The 24916-nt window shown below is 37.0% G+C and overlaps 1 protein-coding gene across 1 annotated transcript in view; it reads left to right on the top strand.

Annotated features, from left to right (window-relative positions):
- Window positions 1–24916, top strand: part of ZFYVE9 (zinc finger FYVE-type containing 9) — a 190163-nt gene that overhangs the window by 108704 nt on the left and 56543 nt on the right. Inside the window, exons 8-10 of the mRNA XM_082615903.1 lie at window positions 2819–2939; window positions 6989–7111; window positions 8932–9087. Coding sequence (XP_082472029.1) covers window positions 2819–2939; window positions 6989–7111; window positions 8932–9087 — 400 coding nt within the window. The remainder of the gene's footprint in view (window positions 1–2818; window positions 2940–6988; window positions 7112–8931; window positions 9088–24916) is intronic.

Raw genomic sequence — 24916 nt, forward strand, 5'->3', positions numbered from 1 at the left:
TTCATGCATCACTACATAGCAAGTTAGAATAGGTTACTTTATTTCCTATTCTAAATCTAACTTTATTGATTTACTTCAAATCAGTAATGGTTAGCCAATACAATTTTCCAAATTTCCTAATAGGACGATGTACTGAGAACACTGCAAAAATTTTAGCAAAAACCCACTAAAAACTTACAGTCCTAAATTATAGATAGTATAGATAAAAATATAAGACATAGGCATTTAAAAAAATAGTTTTAATCTTTATTCAAGTATAAAATATATATAGCAAAGTACTTAAGGAGCATTAATCTTTAGGAAACACATCATGAACATACATATATGTGTGTGTGTCTCTATATATACATATATAGAGAGACACACACCCGTGTAACCACCACCTAGATAAAGATACACAGAACATTTCTATCACTATAGAAGTTTCCTTCATGCCCTTTTTGTGTCAATACCTGCCCCCTTTCCCCCAAGGTAACCAATATTCGGACTTGTATCACCATAGATTAGTTTTGCCTATTTTTGAATTTCATATAAATGGAAAAATATAATATATAATGTTTTGTGTCTAGCTTCTTAAACTCTAATACTTAATGAGGTATTCCCTGGTGGCACAGTGGTTAAGAATCTGCCTGCCAATGCAGGGGACACAGGTTTGAGCCCTGGTCTGGGAAGATCCCATATGCCGCAGAGCAGCTAAGCCTGAGCGCCACAACTACTAAGCCTGCGCTCTAGAGCCTGTGAGCCACAGCTACTGAAGCCTGAGTGCCTAGAGTCCATGCTCCACAACAAAGAGAAGCCACCGCAATGAGAAGCCTGCGCACTGCAACAAAGAGTAGCTCCTGCTCATTGCAACTAGAGAAAACCCACACGCAGCAACGGAGACCCAGTGCAGTCAATAAATAAATAAATTTATTTTTAAAATACTTAATGAGATTTATCTGTGTTGTGTGCATCAAAAGTAAATATTTTTTATTTCTGAGTAATATTCCATCATATGGCTGTACCACAATTTATCTATCTTCCTATTAATGGACATTCGGATTGTTTCCACACTTTGGCTATTTGAGTAAAGCTGCTATAAACATTTTTATACATGTTAAACAGTTTTTTTTAATGAGAATCCTATGTATTTTAAAAATATTTTACTTATTTTATTATTCATCTGGTTGCGCCGGGTCCCAGTTGTGGCAGGCGGGCTCCCCAGCTGCGGCTCGTGGGCCCCCCAGTTGCGGCTGGCAGGCTCCCTAGTTGCGGCATGCGAACTCCCAGCTGCAGCATGCATGCGGCACCCAGCCCCACAGTGAGGGACCAAACCTGGGCCCCTCGCACTGGGAGCACAGAGACCCAACTACTGTGCCACCAGAAAAGTCCCTAAACATGTTAAAAAGTTTTTATATGCTTTTCCTTTAACTTTTTTAAAGCTTTCTTTTTAAAAAATGGAAGTATTATTGATTTACAATGTTGTGTTAATTTCTGGTGTACAGCAAAGTGATTCCGTTATACACATGTATATTCTTTTTCAGATACTTTTCCTTTATAGGTTGTTTCAAGATACTGAATATAGTTCCATGTACTATACTGTAGGACCTTGTTGTTTATCTATTTTATGTAAACTGGTGTGTATCTGTTAATCCCAAGCTCCTAATTTATCACCCACCCACCCCTTCCCCTTTGGTAGCTATAAGTTTGTTTTCTAAGTCTGTGAGTCTTTTTCTAGTTTGTAAATAAGTTCATTTGTGTCATTTTTTTTTTAGATTCCACATATAAGTGATATATGATATTTCTCTTCCTCTTTCTGGCTTACTTCATTTAGGATGATAATCTCTAGGTCCATCCATGTTGCTACACATGGCATTATTTCCTTCTTTTTTATGGTAATGTGTGTGTGTGTATACCACATCTTCTTTACCCATTCATCTGTCAGTGGATGCTTAGGTTGCTTCCATATCTTGACTATTGTAAATAGTGCTTAAAGTTCTTTTATATGGCTAATATTCCAGTGTGTGTGTGTGTGTGTGTGTGTGTGTGTGTGTGTATGTGTATGTGTATGTACCACATCTTCTTTACCCATTCATCTGTCAGTGGATGCTTAGGTTGCTTCCATGTCTTGGCTATTGTAAATAGTGCTTAAAACTTCTATTTCTTGCTTAAGAAGAATATAGAGCATCATTTTAATAGATCTTTGAGCATATTCTATTAAATTGTTAATTAAGTGGATTTAACCCCACTCAAAATGTATTTTGCAACATTATACTTTATTAAGTGTAGTTAATGTGATCTTCATATTAATGCAAAGAAAAATGAACTTTAAGTTTAATTTTGTGACAAAGTAAATGAAAACTCTTTCATCAAAGTTAATTTTTTTTTATTGTGGTAAAAAAGACATAACATAAAATTTACCATTTTAATCATTTTTAATTACATTCACATTGTTGTACAAGGATCACCCCAATTCTCAAGGTTCAGAAATTACAAGATAATACTGAAAGTTTTTTTCTGTTGCCACTGCAGGTTTAAAAAATATTTTTCTTTTATGGCAAAAGAAACCTTGGTAAAGGAAGCTTTAACCCAGGTTACAAGACCTTTTCTCTCATTACTATGATTTGATGATGCCAAAAGGAGAAACTATACAATTATAAACATTTTCATAGTATAAGCCCGGTCCTTGGGAAACCACAGGTTAATGAGTATCTTATGCTGTCTTTCAAAAAGTATGAATTTGAAATTTTCACTTAAATTCCCATTTGTAGTCTTGACTCTATTCTGCAGAAGTCTTCAACTGTGTGTAATGCTCTCTTTGCTAATTTGCTTTTCCTAGACGGATATTTCTCTATTCTCTGGAAGTATAACTCAGGTTGGAAGTCCTGTTGGCAGTGCAATGAACCTTATCCCTGAAGATGGCCTTCCTCCCATTCTCATCTCCACTGGTGTAAAAGGAGGTATGTGGACTTAGATGTTTAAACAGGGATAATTATATATGCCAAATGTTGCCTTCTAACTAAGGGAAGGAGATAGAATCCAAGTGATAACCACCTTTCTCTTCTCCAACAAAAAAGGTGACTACTCAGTGCCATGAAAACCATTGTTGCTGTTACTGATTGTTTTAGAGAAGATATTTATGTTTTTATATTATCATTTCATATGTTGGAGGGATGTATATTATTTTTAATTCCCACTGTGTATAAATGTAGCTTATTGGCAGTTCTTTCTTCATATTCCAAAGCACATAATACTCTGAAGAGTTGCTTATAGTTCTAGACTTAGCCCATATGACACAGTCAGTACATCAATTTAACTTCTTGTTTTGAAGTACAATACACATTCAGAAATGTGTATATAATAAGTGGGGAGCTCTGAACTTAAGTAGCAATTTTCTGTTAAAAAATATTTTTAGTGAGTCCTGGTAAGACGCAAAGTTACTAATCAGTCAAAAGAATGCTTACCTTGGGCTTCCCTGGTGGCACAGTGGTTAAGAATCCACCTGCCAATGCAGGGGACATGGGTTTGAGCCCTGGTCCGGGAAGATCCCACATGCCGCAGAGCAACAAAGCCTGTGCACTGCAACTACTGAGCCTGTGCTCTAGAGACCGTGAGCCACAGCTGCTGAAGCCCACGCGCCTAGAGCCCGTGCTCTGCAACAAGAGAAGCCATCGCAATGAGAAGCCCGCGCACCACAACAAAGAGTAACCCCCGCTCACAGCAACTAGAGAAAGCCTGGGCACAGCAACGAAGACCCAATGCAGTGAAAAAGTAAATAAAATAAAATAAAATAAATTTTAAAAAAAGAATGCTTATCTTTATGCAAAAGTTTCTTGTTGATAAATCCAGATCAGCATCCAGTCAGTACATTTTCAGAAGATGGTTTATCAATAATCTCTCCTTTTACCTGGTCTCCCTGCCTTCAATCTTTCTCTCCTTTATTTAATCTTACATATTGGTGCCAGTTATCTTTTTTTTTGAAGTATAGTTGATTTACAGTGTTGTGTTAATTTCTGGTGTACAGCAAAGTGATTCAGTTATACATGTATATATATCCTTTTTGATATTATTTTCCATCATGGTTTGTTACAGGATATTGAAAATAGTTCCCTGTGCTATACAATAGGACCCGTCGTTTATCCATTCTATATATAATATCAATAGTTTGCACCTGCTAGTCCCAAACTCCCAATCCAACCCTCCCCTGCACCCTCCTCCCCCCTGGCAACTACAAGTCTGTTTTCTATGTCTGTGAGTCTGTATCTGTTTCATAGATAAGTTCATTTGTGTCATATTTTAGATTCCACATATAAGTGATATCATACATTTGTCTTTCTCTTTCTGACTTAGTTGGCTTAGTATGATAATCTTTAGGTCCACCCATGTAGTTGCAAATGACATTACTTCATTCTTTTTTATGGCTTAGTAATATTCCAGTGTGTGTGTGTGTGTGTGTGTGTGTATACACACACACACACTCACACACACACACCCCGCATCTTCTTTATCCATTTTTCTATCGTTGGACATTTAGGTTGTTTCTATGTCTTGGCTATTGTAAATAGTGCTACTATGAACATAGGGGTGCATGTATCTTTTCAAATTAAAGTTTTGCCCAGGTATATGCCCAGGAGTGGGATTGCTAGATCATATGGCAACTCTTTTTTTTAGTTTTTTGAGGAACCTCCATACTGTTCTTCATAGTGGCTTCACCAGTTTACATTCCCACCAACAGTGTAGGAGGGTTCCCTTTTTTCCACACCCTCTCCAGCATTTGTTATTCATAGACTTTTTAATGATGGCCATTCTGACTGGTGTGAGGTGGTACCTCATTGTGGTTTTGATTTGCATTTCTCTAATAACTAGTGATGTTGAGCATCTTTTCATGTGCCTGTTGTCCATCTGTATGTCTTTGGAGAAATGTCTCCTTAGGTCTTCTGCCCATTTTTGATTAGGTTATTTTTTTGATATTGAGCTGTTATGAACTGTTTGTATATTTTGGAAATTAAGCCCTTGTTGGTCGCATCATTTGCAAATATTTTCTCCCAGTCCTTAGGTTTTCTTTTTGTTTTGTTTATGGTTTCCTTTGCAGTGCAAAAGCTTATAAGTTTGATTAGGCCCAGTTATCTTTTTAAACGTAGGTATTATCATAGATTGTTCTTGCTTAGAAAATTCAGTGGGTTCCCAATGCCTTCCGTATAAATTACTTAACTTGGCATACAGTGTTCCTTGTAACCTTATCTCAACTTATCTAATTTTATTTCCAGCCAACACCCCAGTACTTTACAGGCATGCTACAGATTATTTACTGTTTTCTGAGTATTCACATTTCATACTTGAATGCTTTTTCTTATGCTGTGGAATAGTGGGAAGAGAATGGACTTCAGAGCTGGACCAGCCTGAGTTTTAATCCGGTAACAGTCCATTCCAGCTGTATGATCCAGTGGGCAAGTCATTTTTCCTCTCTGAATCTTTTTCCTAGATTTTTTTTAAAAATTAGGTAACTATAGTTAATTAAGAGTCATTATGAATAATAAATCAGATATCATACCTGAAAGTACATAGCAAGATAATTGGTACAAAGTAGGCATGTAATTAATATTTTTTTAATCTTTCCTCTTTCTAGAGTAGAATACCCTTCTATATGCTAGACTCCTTGAATAACTCCTCAACCTTTCAAAATCCATACTAATGGAAAACTTCTCTGAATCCTCCCTCGACTGTCTTTGTAGTAGTGTTTTACATCCTCATTTCTGTTCAAGTAGAAATTCTTATAGACTGTTAGTATATTAACACATTTTTCATTGTAATTTAGATATTTTATAGGTCTGATTCTTTATTCTCTATAGACCATGAATTCGTTCATTCTGAATTCATGTTTGTGTCTTCTGCTCCTGGGCCTATATTAGGCTCTCAGTCATGTTGGCTGAATGATCCATACTATCAAATGCAGCTTGTGTCTCAGATAGTTCAACAGTGAACTTTCACATAAAGTTAAGCATTCTTTTGATTGTATAATGCCTTTGCTCCTTTACTAGGACCCTCTAAAAATATTCTTTTGTAAGTAAATTTGCTACTTAGGTTTCAAATTTGGGTTATTTTAATAAATCTTAATAAGAAACTAAATTGGCCTACTCTGCTGTTAAAATAAGATTTCAGGGTTCCATTTTCATTAAATCTAATTGTCAAAATCTCTCCTACCAAGAAGCAGTAACTAGTTATCTATTGTATATTCACTTTCTTAAATCATATTACTATGTCTTAACCAGAATTTTGCTATTTTGTATTCCAGTGGAAAAACTTAATTAAAAAAATTTTTTGAAAGTCACTTAGTATTTCTCTTTTCAGTAAATATTTTCATTGATAGTGTATACATTTCCAAAATACATTCTGGTTTCTGTTGGTCAGTGGGAAATGGTGTTATTTTATACTGAACTCTTTCTTGACTTACACTTAGAGGAATTGTTTCATAAAACCAGTCGCTTATGATACTTTTATTGTCTGGGTGCATTTTTTAAAGTTTGATTTTTTTTAATGGTAAAAAATCTCAACAGTACAAAAGCATATAGAGTAAAAAGTAGGATTCCCCTCTGCTTCAACCCCTAGACATCCTTTCTAGAGGTAACTAGTGTATTATCACTTCCTTGTATATCATGGATTATTTTAAATGTTGGTCTTAGAACATGTAGTATGTGAAATTCTTATTATGATAATTGGAGGATTTTTGTTAAATCAAAGGGTTGTTTTTAGACTGTGGCCTAAACCATTGTGTGGAGAAGTCTATACATAGGATAACCATGTTATCATCCAAACTGGACTAGATCACTTTTAAGAATGAAAGGGGCACTATTAATATGCCACTAGGATAGCAGATATAAACCTATGTTCACCCTATTTATAAATCAATTGCTTATCTCTTTCCTGTGAATAATAAGGGCATTCCTCCATCAGATTTCTGTCTTGATTTGTCTCTTTAACCAATGGCTTACATTGTTTTCTCCCCTTACAGACTATGCTGTAGAAGAGAAACCATCACAGATTTCAGTAATGCAGCAATTGGAGGATGGTGGCCCTGACCCACTTGTATTTGTTTTAAATGCAAATTTGTTGTCAATGGTTAAAATTGTAAATTGTAAGTTGGAAATTTGTTTTTTTAAATTAAAATGAGATACTGAATCATTAAATTCATTACACACAAGTATTTTTATGTAGAGCCACATCTTAATGAAAACTGGGTATGGAAGAAGTTGGTTTGTATAAAATTATATATCCCCAAGGACAACTGTTGGACTGATAGCGACTCTTGCTTTTAGTCAAAGGGGTGAGATAGGTGAATTCTCCATGGAGGAAAGCCAAACGAAACTTGAACTCATCTGAGTTAAGTTCTTCCTGAGATGGGTATGCTAAGTCACAACTCACCACCAGAATAACTGGAGGTGGATGAATTAGTCAGGGGGGTCAATTTACATGCTAGGTTTAAATCCCAGAAACCTTAATCATGGTGCAAAACCTTATTTGGGAGAAGTGTTAACTAACACATAGTAAAACTTCAGTACATCACAATTTAGGACTCAGAAGAAACTTCTCAGTTCTTGATGCTAGCTTCTTAGGTATCAGAATAAGAGAGAGGATAGTAGCCTAGAATCTTGAATCCAGTATGGTATTGGAAAATAGAGAATGCATTTATCCTGGATGAATGTTAATAGGCAGAGTTTTGGAGAGAGGAAGGAAGCATTGGGGAACAGTCCTCCAGTTCCCACTGTGTATTTCTTTTAAGTTGTCCTTGGAAACCAGAAACAAACCAATATACTAAATTCTTTAGAGGTTGTGTATAAATGAAATGCAGGTTTCTGGTTTGTTTGCTAATCACACCCTTGTATGTTTGGCCAGCTGCTAATGCTTGCCACCTTTCCTTCTAGGATCATATTTTAAAATAATTTGCTGGAAATTTCAATTTACCGTATCTAGTTTATAAGTTATACTTAGAAAATAGCTAACCTAGAGTTCCTTAAGTGTGCACCATCTTAATATAGTTGGATTGGGCACCTCTTGTTTAGGTATATAAAGAAACAATTCACAGAATGAAAGAAAGGGATCTTTTATTAGTGTTGATTTACATCGTGGTATCCATAATTTTATTAGAACCCTTTTTCAGTTCCATTGGGAATCTTGTTGTGTTGGCATACAAATAATAAAAATATCAAGGATTGAACATTATTTTTGAACTACGTATAGCTTGTGCTGTTGTGACTCTACATAGCCTTAAAGTGAAGAAGTAGAAGTAATTAGTCCAGAAAAGCCATCTGTTTCACTGCTTTTTACCGGATGAAGTCAAGTAAAGTCCTGTTGCTGATTATCTAGAATTTTCTCCCAGGAAAACTATAATTTAAATAGCTAGACTCTTTTAGTCACAGGTTAAATTTAATAAGTATACATCAAAATATATTTTCTTTAGGCCATAGCCTGAATCCACGGCTATAATAATTGCTTTTATTGTTTTTCTTGTTTCTAGTTTTAATTATTTCCCTTAGTAAAGTGATTTAATTATACACACACACACACATAGGTGGGGGAATATATCCTTTAATCATTATAGCTGAGGATGCATAGTTTGGTTTAATTTATTTCATTGTTAATGGAATGTTGTTTCTTTTAATACTTACACCTTTTTACAATAGAAGTTAAAAGTTTTTAGTGCGCTTTCTTTCACTATTACTTCTTTTACTTCCCTTCCAGTTGTTTTTCTAAGTGTTTGCTTAGAGCAAGAGGCATTGGTATGCTTTATTTTCTGCAATAGTCCTTTGGTTCAGTGCAGTGACAGCTCACAGCTGAATTATACAGACTCAGTGTGATCTATTTTATTCTCTGGTGTATTATAACAAAGATGTCTGTGCATTTCTTAAGGGTAAGGATTGAAAAGAATGTCTTCATTTCTTTTTATTTCATCTATAGATGTGAACAGGAAGTGCTGGTGTTTCACAACCAAGGGAATGCATGCAGTGGGTCAGTCTGAGATAGTCATTCTTCTACAGTGTCTACCGGATGAAAAGTGCTTGCCGAAGGATATCTTTAACCATTTTGTGCAGCTTTATCGGGATGCTCTGACAGGTGGGGATACTTTCTGACTTAGTCTGCACCCTTTACAGATGATAAAAAATTTTGGACTCAAATGCAAAATAATAGTCTTAAATTTGGAAACCTGACATTGGACTTTGGTAGTATTGGCAAGTTAGAACTTGGCATGGTTTGAGGAAGTTATAAATTTTAATACTTTATGTGAAACGTTGTTACTATTTTATAATGGCTAGAATCAGAGTTGTAAGATTATCCATTGACCATGATGTAAGAATATTTTCCTTTGAGTGGCCTAGGGGATATAGTATTGGTATCCGGTAGAAGGAAGCATAATGATAACTTACTACTTCAGTTAACAATATTTATATAATCATAATGTAAATATTCATTTAATTTTCAAGTTTCAAAAACCATTAGCATGGACAACTTTATTATGGTTTCAAAATAAATTGTAAATGTTGTTACCTGTAACAATGTAAAAGTAAATGCATAGCTATTAGAAGTTGGAAAAGACTAAGAATACTAATATAAAGAGATACTATTAAAAGCTGAGAGAGAAGAAGTATATTTAAGTGTATTATTTGATATTACAAAGTTAACCTTCCACAGATTTAACAGAGGAGGTAAGAAGTAGTGTAATTGAGCTAAGTTCTCATTTATCATGATAAAAAGTCAAAAAATAATATCTGTAGTTGATAAATAGGGAAAGTGTAGTATAAGAACTAAAGCAAGTGAATAATAAATGAGATTATCCCTGAGAAGCAAAGCTGGGGTGGGGTGAGGGTAGCCAAGGTATTACAATTATTTTCATATATTATTTGATAATGTTTTAATAAATATATTAAAATAATAAATTATTCATACTTTCTGAATGCAGGTAATTCCCCTTGTGGGATTCTATGTCAAAGAAATTATCTGAAATGTAAAATACACTTTGTACATGAAAGTGTTTATTATAGTATTACTTAAATTTAACAGAAAAATTTAGAGGCAACCTAAATGCCCAGCTATAGGAAAAAAGTTTAAGTGTGTTATACTTTTTAGATGAATGCATCTTTTTTAGAATATTTTTTAGCTATTAAAAGTAGTATTTTTATGGAAAATGCTCTTGAAATAAGTACAAAAGCATGATATAAAATTTCATCTTTAATGTGGTTATAGCCTATGCATAAAAGATTATGCCTTTATATCATAATTATGACATTTTAGGTAAAATATTACATGAAGGCAAGGTGCTATGTTAGAAATTGACCACATGATACCTGTGAAGTACAGTTCAGTATTTACTGTTCAGTATTTGTGTCAGTTCCAAAATGTATGGGGTTAATTTGAAGTCATCTGGAGCCTCTAGGCCTAAATTTCATTCCAGAAATTACTTGAAACGTTCTTTTTTTTCCCCTCAGTTTGAATGTATTCAGATTGAATGTTTATATGGGTTTTGAGAGGGCATCAGGAACTAGGACATGGGAGGTTCATGAATGTCTTGATTAGGAGTTTGTCCTTTATTCTGCAGGCAGTGAGGAGACATTGAAAGAAATGAATGACATAACCAGATTTGCGTTTTAGAAAGATGACTCTAGAAGCAGTATGAAAATGGATCAAAGTCTGTGTGTCTGGTAGCAGGTAGAGCAGATAAGAAGCAATTACAGTGGATAAACAAACTTACAGTGGATGAGCACTAGAATACTGCATAACAATGAAAGATAAACAAACTGCTGATATATGCAACAACATGGATGAAGTTCACAGACAGTAATATTGAACAATAGAAGCCAGACACAAAAAAGTACATATTATGTGGTTACATTTATGTGATTCTCTGGAATAGGCGAAATGAATCTGTGGTGATGGAAATTAGATCATTGTTTGTCTGGGATGAGGTGTGGGTGCAAGCACTAGAATTGATTGTAGATGGGCCCTGGGAACTCTCTGGGTTGATATAAATGTTCTGTATCTTGATTGGGTTAGTGGTTACATGGGTGTTTACATTTGTCAAAACTCATTGAACTGTATAATTAAAATATGTAGGTTTTGGGCTTACCTGGTGGCGCAGTGGTTGAGAGTCTGCCTGCCGATGCAGGGGACATGGGTTCGTGCCCCAGTCCGGGAGGATCCCACATGCCGTGGAGCGGCTGGGCCCATGAGCCATGGCCGCTGAGCCTGCGCATCCGGAGCCTGTGCTCCGCAACGGGAGAGGCCACAACAGTGAGAGGCCCTCGTACCGCAAAAAAAAAAAAATGTAGGTTTTATTGCGTGTAAATAATACCTCAATAAAATTGACTTAAAATTTTTATTGATATAATTGACACATACATTATATTAGTTTCAGGTGTACACTGTAATGATTCGATATATGTATATATTATGAAATGATCAATAAGTCTAGTTAACATCTGTCATCACACATAGTTACAAATTTTTTTTCTTTGTGATGAAAACTTTTAAGGTTTACTCTTTTAGCAACTTTCAAATATATAGTACATTACTGTTAACTATAGCCACCATGCTGTACCTACATCCTCAGTACTTATTTATCTTATAACTGGAAGTTTGTACCTTTGGACTACCTTCACGCATTTCACTTTCACTTACCTTTCAACCCTCACCTCTGGTAATCACCAATCTGTTCCCTGTATATATGAGTTCAGTGTATGTTTGTTTGTTTGTTTAGATTCTACATATAAGTGAGATCATACAGTATATGTCTTTCTCTAACTTATTTCACTTAGCATGATGCCCTCAAGGTATATATGTGTTGTGGCAAATGACAGGATTTCCTTCTTTTTAATGACAGTAATATTCCATTGAATGTACATACCATGCTTTCTTTATCCATTCATTTATCAACACTTAAGTTACTTCCATGTTTTGGCTGTTAAAAATAATACTGCAGTGAACGTGGGGGTTTGGATATCTTTCCTAGTTAGTGTTTTCATTTCCTTCAGATAAATACCCAGAAGTGGAATTGCAGGATCATATGGTAGTTCTATTTTTAATTTTTTGAGAAACCTCCATACTGTTCCATAGTGGCTGCGCCAGTTTACATTCCCACAAACAGTATACTAGGGTTCCCTTTTCTCCACATCTTTGCCAACATTTGTTATTTTTAAATTGATTTTTTAAAAAGCTATTGTCAGGATCCAGCAAGAAATTAGGATTTTTACCAATAATGGCAGTGGGAATAAAGAGTATTGAGAGATATAAAAGAGTGATGCCTCAGTTCAATAAGATTTCATAACTAATTGGATGTGAGGATTGAGAGGGGACCAGTCAAAGTTGGCTTCAGATTTCTGGCTTGAGCACCTGAGTGGACTTCGTTCTTATTCACTGAGGCAGTGCATAGAGGAAGAAGAGCAGATTTGGCAGAGGAGTGGGAGATGAGTTCTTCATTCAGTGTGTTGGATTTCAAATAATGGCAACAGATGGTAATATGTAAATGAAAGATGAATACATAAATAGAGACTTCAGGAGGTAGATCTGGGCTAAAAAACAGATGTGGAAGACCAGCATTTTTGTGATAGTTTTAAACTATGGCTGTGAATGGGATAGGCCAGTGTGAAGAGACTAGATCTATGAATGGAGCTCCTAGAAATACCAACAAGGAAAGGATGTGAATCATTACATGAGTCATTAAAATATATGCTTACCATAAATGGTTACTCATCTTTTAAAAGTATCTTTATATATCAGTAGAGTGCTTTTTGAACTAGCATATTAAAATGCAAAAATTCTACAACAAAAATCACTTGGAACTGATAGTAAGACTAAGTAAGACTAAGGTCAGAGTGTAATACATCTAAGCTGTGTTAAATGTTATCTATGAGATGAGGGCATATACAAACATATCTAAGTAAATAATATTTTAAATAAGAATAACTGAGTGAGCTGTAAGGCTCTCTCTCTGTCTCTCTCCTTGAAAAGAAATCATTTCACAGCTTACAAAATATTGGAGCTAGTAGGGAACTTACATTATCTAGTATAACACTTCATTTTTCAGGTGAAGAAAATGAGACCTAGAAGTGTTAAATGGCTTGCCCAAATCACAGACCTAGTTGGTGACAGAATTAGGACTAAAGTATTCTGTGAATTATGTCAGTTGCCTATGTGTGTATATTAATAATATAGCAGTTTTTAAAAAACAGGTATGGATAATACATACGTGCTATGCCTATTTTATTAAGAATCCCATGTGTAGATAATCAAGGTAGAAGCTTAGTATATTATTTCACTGTGATTTTTGTATGAACTTCCATGAACTATCTTTATAATATTTTTACAGATTTTTAATCTAAACTACATGTGTTAATAATAATATGTGTGTATGTATATATATATGTCTATGTATGTTTCTCATTTAGTATATATAAAATTTTTTGTTACATGTCATTGCTTATGCTTTCCACAGTGAGGGGAAAATGGTATTTGGTGAAAAATAACCTTCTGAGAGTTTCAGGGTGCCTTCTGGATAATGTAGTGCCATGGGAGATTCTAGATTGTATATTATTTCTCCCCATTTCCCCTCCCTTACTCCGTGTTTTTTATTTTTTTAACATCTTTACTAGAGTATACTTGCTTTACAATGTTCTGTTAGTTTCTGCTGTATAACAAAGTGAATCAGCTATACGTATACATATGTACCCATATCTCCTCCCTCTTGTGCCTCCCTCCCACCCTCCCTATCCCACCCCTCTAGGTGATCACAAAACACTGAGCTGATCTCCCTGTGCGACGCAGCTGCTTTCCACTTGCTATCTATTTTACATCATTTGGTAGTGTATATATGTCCATGCCACTCTCTCACTTCGTCCCAGCTTACCCTCTCCCCGCCATCTCCTGTGTCCTGAAGTCCATTCTCTACGTCTGCATATTTATTCCTGTCCTGTCCCTGGGTTCATCAGAATCATTTTTTTTAGATTCCATATATATGTGTTAGCATACAGTATTTGTTTTTCTCTTTCTGACTTACTTCACTCTGTATGACAGACTCTAGGTCCTTCCACCTCACTACAAATAACTCAGTTTCGTTTCTTTTTATGGCTGAGTAATATTCCATTGTATATATATGTGCCACATCTTCTTTATCCATTCTTCTGTCGATGGACACTTAGGTTACTTCCATGTCCTGGCTATTGTAAAAAGTGCCGCAATGAACATTGAGGTACATATCTCTTTTTAAATTATGCTTTTCTCAGGGTATATGCCCAGTTGTGGGATTGCTGGGTCATATGGTAGTTCTATTTTTAGTTTTTTAAGGAACCTCCATACTGTTCTCCATAGTGGCTGTATCAATTTACATTCCCACCAACCGTGCAAGAAGTTTCCCTTTTCTCCACACCCTCTCCATCAATTATTGTTTGTAGATTTTTTGATGATGGCCATTCTGATCGGTGTGAGCTGATACCTCATTGTGGTTTTGATTTACATTTCTATAAATGATTAGTGATGTTGAGCATCCTTTCATGTGTTTGTTGGCAATCTGTTTATCTTCTTTGGAGAAATATCTATTTAGGTTTTACACCCACTTTTGGATTGGGTTGTTTGTTTTTTTGATATTGAGCTGTGTGAACTACTTGTATATTTTGGAGATTAATCCTTTGTCAGGTGCTTCGTTTGCAAATATTTTCTCCTGTTCTGAGGGTTATCTTTTCATCTTCTTTATGGTTTCCTTTGCTGTGCAAAACCTTTTAAATTTCATTAGGTCCAATATTTTTGGTTTTATTTCCATTTCTCTAAGAGGTGGGTCAAAAAGGATCTTGCTGTGATGTATGTCACAGAGTGTTCTGCCTATGTTTTCCTCAAAGAGTTTTATAGTGTCTGGCCTTATATTTAGGTCTTTAATCCATTTTGAGTTTATTTTTTTGTATGGTGTTAAGAAGTGTTCTAGTTTCATTCTTTTACATGAAGCTGTCCAGTTTTCCCAGCACCACTTATTGAAGAGGCTATCTTTTCTCCATTGTATAATCTTGCCTCCTTTATCAAAGATAAGGTGACCATATGTGTGTGGGTTTATCACTGAGTCTTCTATCCTGTTCCATTGATCTATATTTCTGTTTTTGTGCCAGTACCATACAGTCTTGATTACTGTAGCTTTGTAGTATAGTCTGAAGTCAGGGAGCCTGATTCCTCCAGGTCTGTTTTTCTTTCTCAAGATTGCTTTGGCTATTCGGGGTCTTTTGTGTTTCCATACAAATTATAAAATTTTTTGTTCTAGTTCTGTGAAAAATGACATCGGTAGTATAGTCATTTTCACAATGTTGATTCTTCCAGTCCAAGAACATGGTACATCTCTCCATCTGTTTGTATCATCTTTAAATTCTTTCATCATTGTCTTATGGTTTTCTGCATACAGGTCTTTTGTCTCCTTAGGTAGGTTTATTCCTAGGTATTTTATTCTTTTTGTTACAGTGGTGAATGGGAGAGTGTTTCCTTAATTTCTTTCATTATTTCATAATTAGTGTATAGGAATGCAAAATATTTCTGTGCATTAATTTTGTCTCCTGCTGCTTTACCAAATTCATTGATTAGCTCTAGTAGCTTTCTGGTAGCATCTTTAGGATTCTCTATGTATAGTATCATGTCATCTGCAAACAGTGACAGTTTTACGTCTTCTTTTCCGATTTGGATTCCTTTTATTTCTTTTTCTTCTATGATTGCCGTGGCTAAAAATTCCAAAACTATGTTGAATAAAAGTGGTGAGAGTGGGCAGCCTTGCCTTGTTCCTAATCTTAGAGGAAATGGTTTCAGTTTTCCACCATTGAAAATGATGTTGGCTGTGGGTTTGTCATATATGGCCTTTATTATGTTGAGGTAGGTTCCCTACCTGCCCACTTTCTGAAGAGTTTTTATCATAAATGGGTGTTGAATTTTGTCAAAAGCTTTTTCTGCGTCTATTGAGATTATTGTATGGTTTTTATCCTTCAGTTTGTTAATATGGTGTATCACATCGATTGATTTGCATATATTGAAGAATCCTTCATTCCTGGGATAAACCCCACTTGATCATGGTGTATGATCCTTTTAATGTGCTGTTGGATTCTGTTTACTAGTATTTTGTTGACGATTTTTGCATCTATGTTCATCAGTGACATTGGCATGTAGTTTTCTTTCTTTTTTTTTTTTTTTTTTTTGCGGTACGTGGGCCTCTCACTGCTGCAGCCCCTCCTGTTGCGGAGCACAGGCTCCGGACGCACAGGCTCAGCAGCCGTGGCTTACGGGCCCAGCCACTCCATGGCATGTGGGGTCCTCCCAGACCGGGGCACGAACCTGTGTCCCCTGCATCGGCAGGTGGACTCTCAACCACTGTGCCACCAGGGAAGCCCTGTAGTTTTCTTTTTTTGTGACATCTTTGTCTGGTTTTCATATCAGGGTGATGGTGGCCTTGTAGAATGAGTTTGGGAGTGTTCCTCCCTCTGCTATATTTTGGAAGAGTTTGAGAAGGATAGGTGTTAGCTCTCCTCTAAATGTTTGATAGAATTCTCCTGTGAAGCCATCTGGTCCTGGGCTTTTGTTTGCTGGAAGATTTTTAATCACAGTTTCAATTTCAGTGCTTGTGATTGGTCTGTTCATATTTTCTGTTTCTTCCTGGTTCAGTCTTGGAAGATTGTACTTTTCTAAGAATCTGTCCATTTCTTCCAGGTTGTCCATTTTATTGGCATATGGTTGCTTGTAGTAATCTCTCATGATCCTTTGTATTTCTGCAGTGCCAGTTGTTACTTCTCCTTTTTCAATTCTAATTCTGATGATTTGAGTATTCTCCCTTTTTTTCTTGATGAGACTGGCTAAAGTTTTATCAATTTTGTTTATCTTCTCAAAGAACCAGCTTTTAGTTTTATTGATCTTTGCTATTGTTTCCTTCATTTCTTCTTCATTTATTTCTGATCTGCTCTTTATGATTTCTTTCCTTCTGCTAACTTTGGGGTGTTTTTGTTCTTCTTTCTCTAATTGCTTTAGGTGTAAGGTTAGGTTGTTTATTTGAGATGTTCCTTGTTTCTTGAGATAGGATTGTATTGCTATAAACTTCCCTCTTAGAACTGCTTTTGCTGCATCCCATAGGTTTTTGGATCGTAATGTTTTCATTGTCATTTGTTTCTAGGTATTTTTTGATTTCCTCTTTTATTTCTTCACTCATCTCTTGGTTATTTAATAGCATATTGTTTAGCCTCCATGTGTTTGTATTTTTTACAGTTTTTTTCCTGTAATTGATATCTAGTCTCATAACGTTGTGGTTGGAAAAGATACTTGATACGATTTCAGTTTTCTTAAATTTACTGAGGCTGGATTTGTGACCCAATATATTATCTATCCTGGAGAATGTTCCATGTGCACATGAGAAGACAGTGTATTCTGTTGTTTTTGGATGGAATGTCCTATAAATATCAATTAATTCCATCTGGTCTAATGTGTCATTTAAAGCTTGTGTTTCCTTATATATTTTCATTTTGGATGATCTGTCCATTGGTGAAAGTGGGGTGTTAAAGTCCCCTACTATGATTGTGATACTGTCAGTTTCCCTGTTTATGGCTGTTAGCATTTGCCTTATGTATTGAGGTGCTCCTATGTTGGGTGCATAAATATTTACAATTGTTATACCTTCTTCTTGGATTGATCCCTTGATCATTATGTAGTGGCCTTCCTTGTCTCTTGTAATAGTCTTTATTTTAAAGTCCATTTTGTCTGATATGAGTATTACTACTCCCGCTTTCTTTTGATTTCCAATTGCATGGAATATCTTTTTCCATCCCCTCACTTTCAGTCTGTATGTGTCCCTAGGTCTGAAGTGGGTCTCTTGTAGACAGCATATATATGGGTCTTGTTTTTGTATCCATTCAGCCAGTCTGTGTCTTTTGGTTGGAGCATTTAATCCATTTACATTTAAGGTAATTATTGATATGTACGTTCCTATTGGCATTTTCTTAATTGTTTTGGGTTTATTATTGTAGGTCTTTTCCTTCACTTGTGTTTCCTGCCTAGAGAAATTCCTTTAGCATTTGTTGTAAATCTGGTTTGGTGGTGCTGAATTCTGTTAGCTTTTGCTTGTCTCTAAAGGTTTTAATTTTTCCATCGAATCTGAATGAGATCTTTGCTGGGTAGAGTAATCTTGGTTGTAGGTTTTTCCCTTTCATCACTGTAAATATGTCATGCCTCTCCCTTCTGGCTTGCAGAGTTTCTGCTGAACGAGCAGCTGTTAACCTTATGGGGATTCCCTTGTGTGTTATTTGTTGCTTTTCCCTTGCTGCTTTTAATATTTTATCTTTGTATTTAATTTTTGATTGTTTGATTAATATATGTCTTGGTGTGTTTCTCCTTGGATTTTTCCTATATGGGACTCTCTGCGCTTCTTGGACTTCATTATTTCCTTTCCCATATTAGGGAAGTTTTCAAATATAATCTCTTGAAATATTTTCTCAGACCCTTTCTCTTCTTTTTCTGGGACCCCTATAATTCAAATGTTGGTGCTTTTAATGTTGTCCCAGAGGCCTCTGACACTGTCCTCAATTCTTTTCATTCTGTTTTCTTTATTCTACTCTGCAGCAGTTATTTCCACTAGCCTATCTTCCAGATCACTTACCCGTTCTTTTGCCTCAGTGATTCTGCTATTGAATCCTTCTAGAGTGGTTTTAATTTCATTTATTGTGTTATTCATCATCATTTGTTTGCTCTTTATTTCTTCTAGGTACTTGTTAAACATTTCTTATATTTTCTCCATTCTGTCTCCTAGATTTTGGACCATCTTTACTATCATTACTCTGAATTCTTTTTAGGTAGACTCCCTATTTCCTCTTCATTTGTTTGGTCTGGTGGGTTTTTACCTTGCTCCTTCATCTGCTGCATATTTCTCTGTCTTCTCATTATGTTTAACTTACTGTGTTTGGGGTCTCCTTTTCGCAGGCTGCAGGTTCATAGTTCCTGTTATTTTTGGTGTCTTCCCCCAGTGTGTGAGGTTGGTTCAGTGGCTTGTGTAGGCTTCCTGGTGAGGGGGACTGGTGCCTGTGTTCTGGTGGGTGGGGTGGATCTTGTTCTTCTGGTGGGCAGGGCTGCATCCAGCAGTGTGTTTTGGGATGTCTGTGAACTTAGTATGACTTTAGGCAGCCTCTCTGCTAATGGGTGGTGTTGTATTCCTGTCTTGCTAGTTGTTTGGCATGGGGCATCCAGCACTGGAGCTTGCTGGCCATTGGGTGGAGCTCTGTCTTAGCGTTGAGATGGAGATCTCTGGGAGAGCTCTTGCCAATTGATATAACTTCAGGCCAGGAGGTCTCTGGTGGTCCAGTGTCCTGGACTCAGCTCTCCCACCTTGGAGGCTCAGGCCCAACATCTGGCCAGAGCACCAAGACCCTGCCAGCCGCATGGCTTGGAAGAAAAGGAAGAAAAAATAATGAACAGGTAAAACCCCAAAACAAATGTTAAAAGCAAAACTAAACAGACAAAAGCATAGAAAGTAACATACACATGCACACTCACAAAAAGAGAAAAAAGGAAGCAAACCAATAAACAAGCCCACCAAAGATAACAATGATAAAAAGCACTAAAACAAGCACTAAAACTTAACTAAGATAAACATAAAACCAAAAACAAGTCAGTTGCAGAAAGCAAACCCCAAGTCAGCAGTTGCTCCCAAAGTCCACCACCTCAATTTTGGGAACATTCATTGTCTATTCAGGTGTTCCACAGCTGCAGGGTTTATCAAGTTGATTGTGGGGATTTAATCCACTGGTCCTCAGGCTGCACGGGGAAATTTCCCTTACTCTTCTGTGTTCACACAGCTCCTGGGATTCAGCTTTGGTTTTGACCCTGTCTCTGCACATAGGCCACCCTCAGGCATCTGTTCCCTGCCCAGACAGGAGGGGGTTAAAGCAGTGGCTGATTAGGGCTCTCTTGCTCACTCAGGCTGGGGAGAGGGAGGGGTATGGTAGTCCTAGTTGGAATGTGGGACGAGCCTGCGGCGGCAGAGGCTGGCATGACCTCGCAACAGCCTGAAGTGCACCATGTGTTCTCCCAGGGAAGTTGTCCCTGGATCACAGCACCATGGCAGTGGCGTGCTGCGCAGGCTCCCAGGAGGGGTGTGGGAAGTGACCTGCACTTGCACACAGGATTCTTGGTGGCAGCAGAGGCAGCGTTAGCGGTCCATGCCCGTCTGTGGGGTCTGAAATGATAGCCGTGGCTCACGCCCATCTCTGAAGCTCACTTAGGTGGTGCTCTGCCATCTGTGGGCACATGGAGCAGGAAGCCTCTCTCCTTGCACACCCCGAAACAATGGTCTTTGGCCTCTCCGGCAGGTGAAAACTTTTTCCCGGCCTCCCTCCCAGCTAGCTGTGGCACACTAGCCCCCTTCGGGGGTCTTCACGCAGCCAGCACCAGTCCTCTCCCTGCAGTCTGATCTCCAAAGCCCAAGCCTCAGCTTCCAGCCCCTACCCGCTCTGGTGGGTGAGAAGACAAGCAGTCTCAGGCTGGTGAGTCCTGGTTGGCACCTATCCTCTGTGAGGGAATCTCTCCGCTTTGCCCTCTGCACCCCTGCTGCTGCGCTCTCCTCCGTGGCTCCAAAGCTTCTCCCCCGCCCACCCCCCATCCCTGCCAGTGAAGGGACTTCCTAGTGTGTGGAAATTTTTCCTCCTTCACAGCTCCCTCCCACTGGTGCAGGTCCCATCCCTATTCTTTTGTCTCTGTTTATTCTTTTTTCTTTTGCCCTATCCAGGTACGTGGGGATTTTGTTGCCTTTTGGGAAGTCTGAGGTCTTCTCCCAGTGTTCAGTCGGTGTTCTGTAGGAGTTGTTCCACATGTAGATGTATTTTTGATGTATTTGTGGGGAGGAAGGTGATCTCCACATCTTACTCCTGCATCTTGAAGGTCTCCTCCTCCATATTTTACTGTTATGTTTTGCAAACAGATATTCAGAACATGAATTTGAATGAATTGTTATCTACCAGGTTTTTTTTTTGGAGTTATTCTCTGGTTATTTTCCTCTCTTACTCAAAAACCTTTATTGGCTTTGTGTTGCCTTTAGAATAAACTGTGTACTCTGATATTCAGTGCTCTACATAATCTGATCCTATATTTCCAGTCTCATTTCCCACCAGTAGTCTCCCCATACTTACAGTGAAGCCAAACTAAACATTTCTTGGTTTGTTGTATAGGTTGATGATTTCCTCCTTCTTTACCTGTGATCCTGATGCCCTCCCCCGCCAACACCATGCTATTTCCCAAAACCCCAACTATCTATATCCTATCAGTTCTCTTAAGTCGTATCAATGACCACTTTCTCCATGAGTTCTCCCCTGATGGTCTTCCCAGATAGAAGCAATTTCTTCTGAATGCCTTTAATTATCTTTAAAAGCTATTTGGTATGTAGAAAAGTATATAAGCGTATATATTAGTAATTGTTCAAGTTATAAAGCCTAATAACAAAATAACCACCCACAAACAAAATACCCAATTTGGGAGATAAGAATGACCAATCCACTGAAACTCTCTTTTTTCTTTCCTGATTACATCTTCCTTCCAGACTTCCCATCCTCAAACTCTAGGGTAACCATTGTCTTTAATCTTGTGTTATACTTTTCTTGCTTTTTAAAAATAATTTTATCACAAATGTTTGCGTCTCTAAGGATTATAATATATTACTTCATATGTTTGTGAACTTTATACAAATGTTATCACACTGTACACATTTTATGTGCTTTTTTTTTTTCACTCTACCATATGTTTCTGTCATTCATTCATGCCTCTAGTTCATTCATTTTCAGGCTACTGTTTTATATGAACTACATAAATTTACCACAGTTTATTAATTATCTTTATGATGAACAGTTTGCTCTTCTTACTAATTTACTGTTATTCAGATATGTTCTTTAAATTTTTTTGTACATGTATACTTATGAGTATAAGTTTATAAGGTATGGATTTCTTCAGCTTTATTAGATGATGTTAAATTATTTCCCAGAGAGGTTTTCCAGTTTTAATCTATCTGTCCCCATCTTCAGTGTATAAGAGTTGCCAACATTTGATATTATGAGAGTTTTAATTTTTGCCAGTCTGATGGATATAAAATGGTGTCTCATTTCGAATTGCATTTCACTAACTATTATGTTCATATATTTATTAGCCGTGTACATTTTGTATTCTGTGACAAATATGTCCCTGTTTGTGTCTTTTACTCATGTTTCTATTATGTTAGCATTTTCTTTGGGATTCCTTTAATTTTTTCAACATAAACGCTCAACTATGACCTTTTTCTGACAGAGTTAAGTTATTCAGTATGTATTAGCTTTCTATTACTATATTTTTAAGCCACAAACTTAGTGGCTTGAAACAACACAAATTATTATCTCATAGCTTCCATAGGTAAGGAGTCCAGGCACAGCTTAGCTGAATCTTCGGCTCAGGGTGCCTCAAGGTGTCAGCCATGCTGGGCTTCTCATTTGGAGCCCAAGGTCCTCAGGTTGTTGGCAGATTTCACTTTCTTACAAATCCCTGCTTTCTTTTAGCTGTTGGTTGGGGAGTACTCTCGGCTCCTAGAGGCTGCCTGCAGTTCCTTGCCTCATGGCTCCGTAGATAGTTTACAACATGGATGTTTCCTTTCTTTCAGGTCATCAGGAGTGTGTCTCTGCTTTGATTCTCTGACTTCTAGACCTAGATTTAAAGACCTTATGTCAGGCCCACTCTGATAATCTCCCTGTTGATGAACTCAAAGTTTGTTAATTAGTAACCTAATCATGGGAGTGACACCCATCATATTCATAGGTGTTTTCCCCATGCAAGGGGAGGGAATTAAACAAGGCTTGTACACCAGGAAGCAGACAGAATTCTGCCTCAGAGCGTTTCTGTCCTCCCAAACGTGACACAGACCTAAGCATACTTCACTCGTTTAATATCTTTACCATTCTTACTATTGTTGTGGTTGGTTTTACCTTTTGTAAAAGAAAAAATAATTGTTTTTACTTATTCAGTTATATTCAATTTTTAATATCAGTATCAAAAATCAGTATCAATATTCAATCAAAATTATTAAATTTGCCACTATATTTTCTCTATATCTGCTATTTTAGTATCCCATATTTCCATTAGGACTTGCTTTTCTTGTTGAAATACATCTTTTTATTAGTTCTCTTGGTGAGGGCCTATGGTTGTTAAACTCCATTAGTCCTTGTATGTTTGAAATACTTAGCCATTACTCTTGAATAATTAGTTGGCTACAAAATTCTAGGTTAACAGATTTTTTTCCGTTCCTCTCTTCCTTCTTTCTCTCATTCCTTCATTTCTTCCTTTAACCTCCCCTTAGCAAGTACTTTGAAGGTATTACTTCCTTGTCTTCTGGCATCTCCTGCAGTCTAGTTTTTTTTTTTCTTTTTTAACAGGTAGATATTTGTCTTTTCTCTTTGGCTTTTAGGATTTTCTCTTTGTCCTTGATTATCTGTAAGTCCACTATTAAAGTTCTCTGTGAGTTTTTGTTAGGTTTATGAGGTATAATTTATATCCAATAATATATGCCTTTTCAGACATATATTACTGTATATAAATATACATATATTCAGTTCAGTGAGTCTAGACAAACAGATGTAGTCAGGTAACAACCACCAATATCAAGATATATAATGTTTTCATCATCTCTAAACCTTGCCTCATGTCCCTTTGTATTTAATCCCCTCCCCTTACCCTCTGTCCCTGGCAACTATTTTTTTTTCTTTTTTTTTTTTTTTTTGTGTTACGCGGGCCTCTCACTGTCGCGGCCTTTCCCATTGCAGAGCACAGGCTCCAGACGTGAAGGTTCAGCGGCCATGGCTCACGGGCCCAGCCGCTCCGCGGCATGTGGGATCTTCCCGGACCGGGGCACGAACCCGCGTCCCCTACATCAGCAGGCGGACTCTCAACCACTGCGCCACCAGGGATGCCCCCTGGCAACTATTGATTTGATTTCTGTCCCTCTAGTTTTGCATTTTCCAGAAGGTTATATAAATGGAATCTCACTGTTGTGTTTGGCTTATTTCACTTAACGCAGTGCTTTTGAGATTCATCCATATGGTTGAATGGATGTATGTACCACAATTTGTTTATCCATTCACCTGCAATGTATGAAAAGTTCCAATTGTTCTGGATCCTTGCCACCACTTGATACTCGTTTTAAAAAAAAAAACCTTTCTAATGAGTGTTTAGTGGTATCTCTTTGTGGTTTTAATATGCATTTCCTTAATAACTAATGATATTGAGCATCTTTTCATATGCTTATTTGCCATCTGTAGCTCTTTTTTTTGCCCATTTAAAAATTGGGTTGTTTTCTTAATGAGTTATTGGTGCTTCATAAATTTTGGATACAAGTCTTTTATCAGATAGTACGTTTTGCAGATATTATGTTCCAGTCTATGACTTATGTTTTTCATTTTCTTAACTATCTCTCAAAGAGTAGAAGCTTTAATATTTGATAGAAGTCCAATTTATCAGTTTTTCTTTTATAGTTTATCTTCAGTTTCCTAAAAAATCTTTGCCTTAACCCAAGGTCACAAAAATTTTCACCTGGGGCCTCCCTGGTGGCACAGTGGTTGAGAGTCCGCCTGCCGATGCAAGGGACATGGGTTCATGCCCCGGTCCGGGAAGATCCCACATGCCGCGGAGCGGCTGGGCCCGTGAGCCATGGCCACTGAGCCTGTGCGTCCGGAGCCTGTGCTCCGCAGCGGGAGAGGCCACAACAGTGAGAGGCCCGCGTACCTCAAAAAAAAAAAAAAAAAAATTTCACCTGTATTTTTCTGGAAGTTGTATAGTTATAGCTTTTACGTATAGATCTATGATTAATTTGGAGTTAATTTTTGTACTGAGAATGAGGTAAGGCTTGAAGTTTTGTTCTCAAAGTTTTGTTTTTGGAATTTTTTTGTGCATT

The sequence above is a fragment of the Mesoplodon mirus genome (genome assembly GCF_964341445.2).
Source record: "Mesoplodon mirus genome assembly, chromosome: 3".
Classification (NCBI taxonomy): Eukaryota; Metazoa; Chordata; class Mammalia; order Artiodactyla; family Ziphiidae; genus Mesoplodon; species Mesoplodon mirus.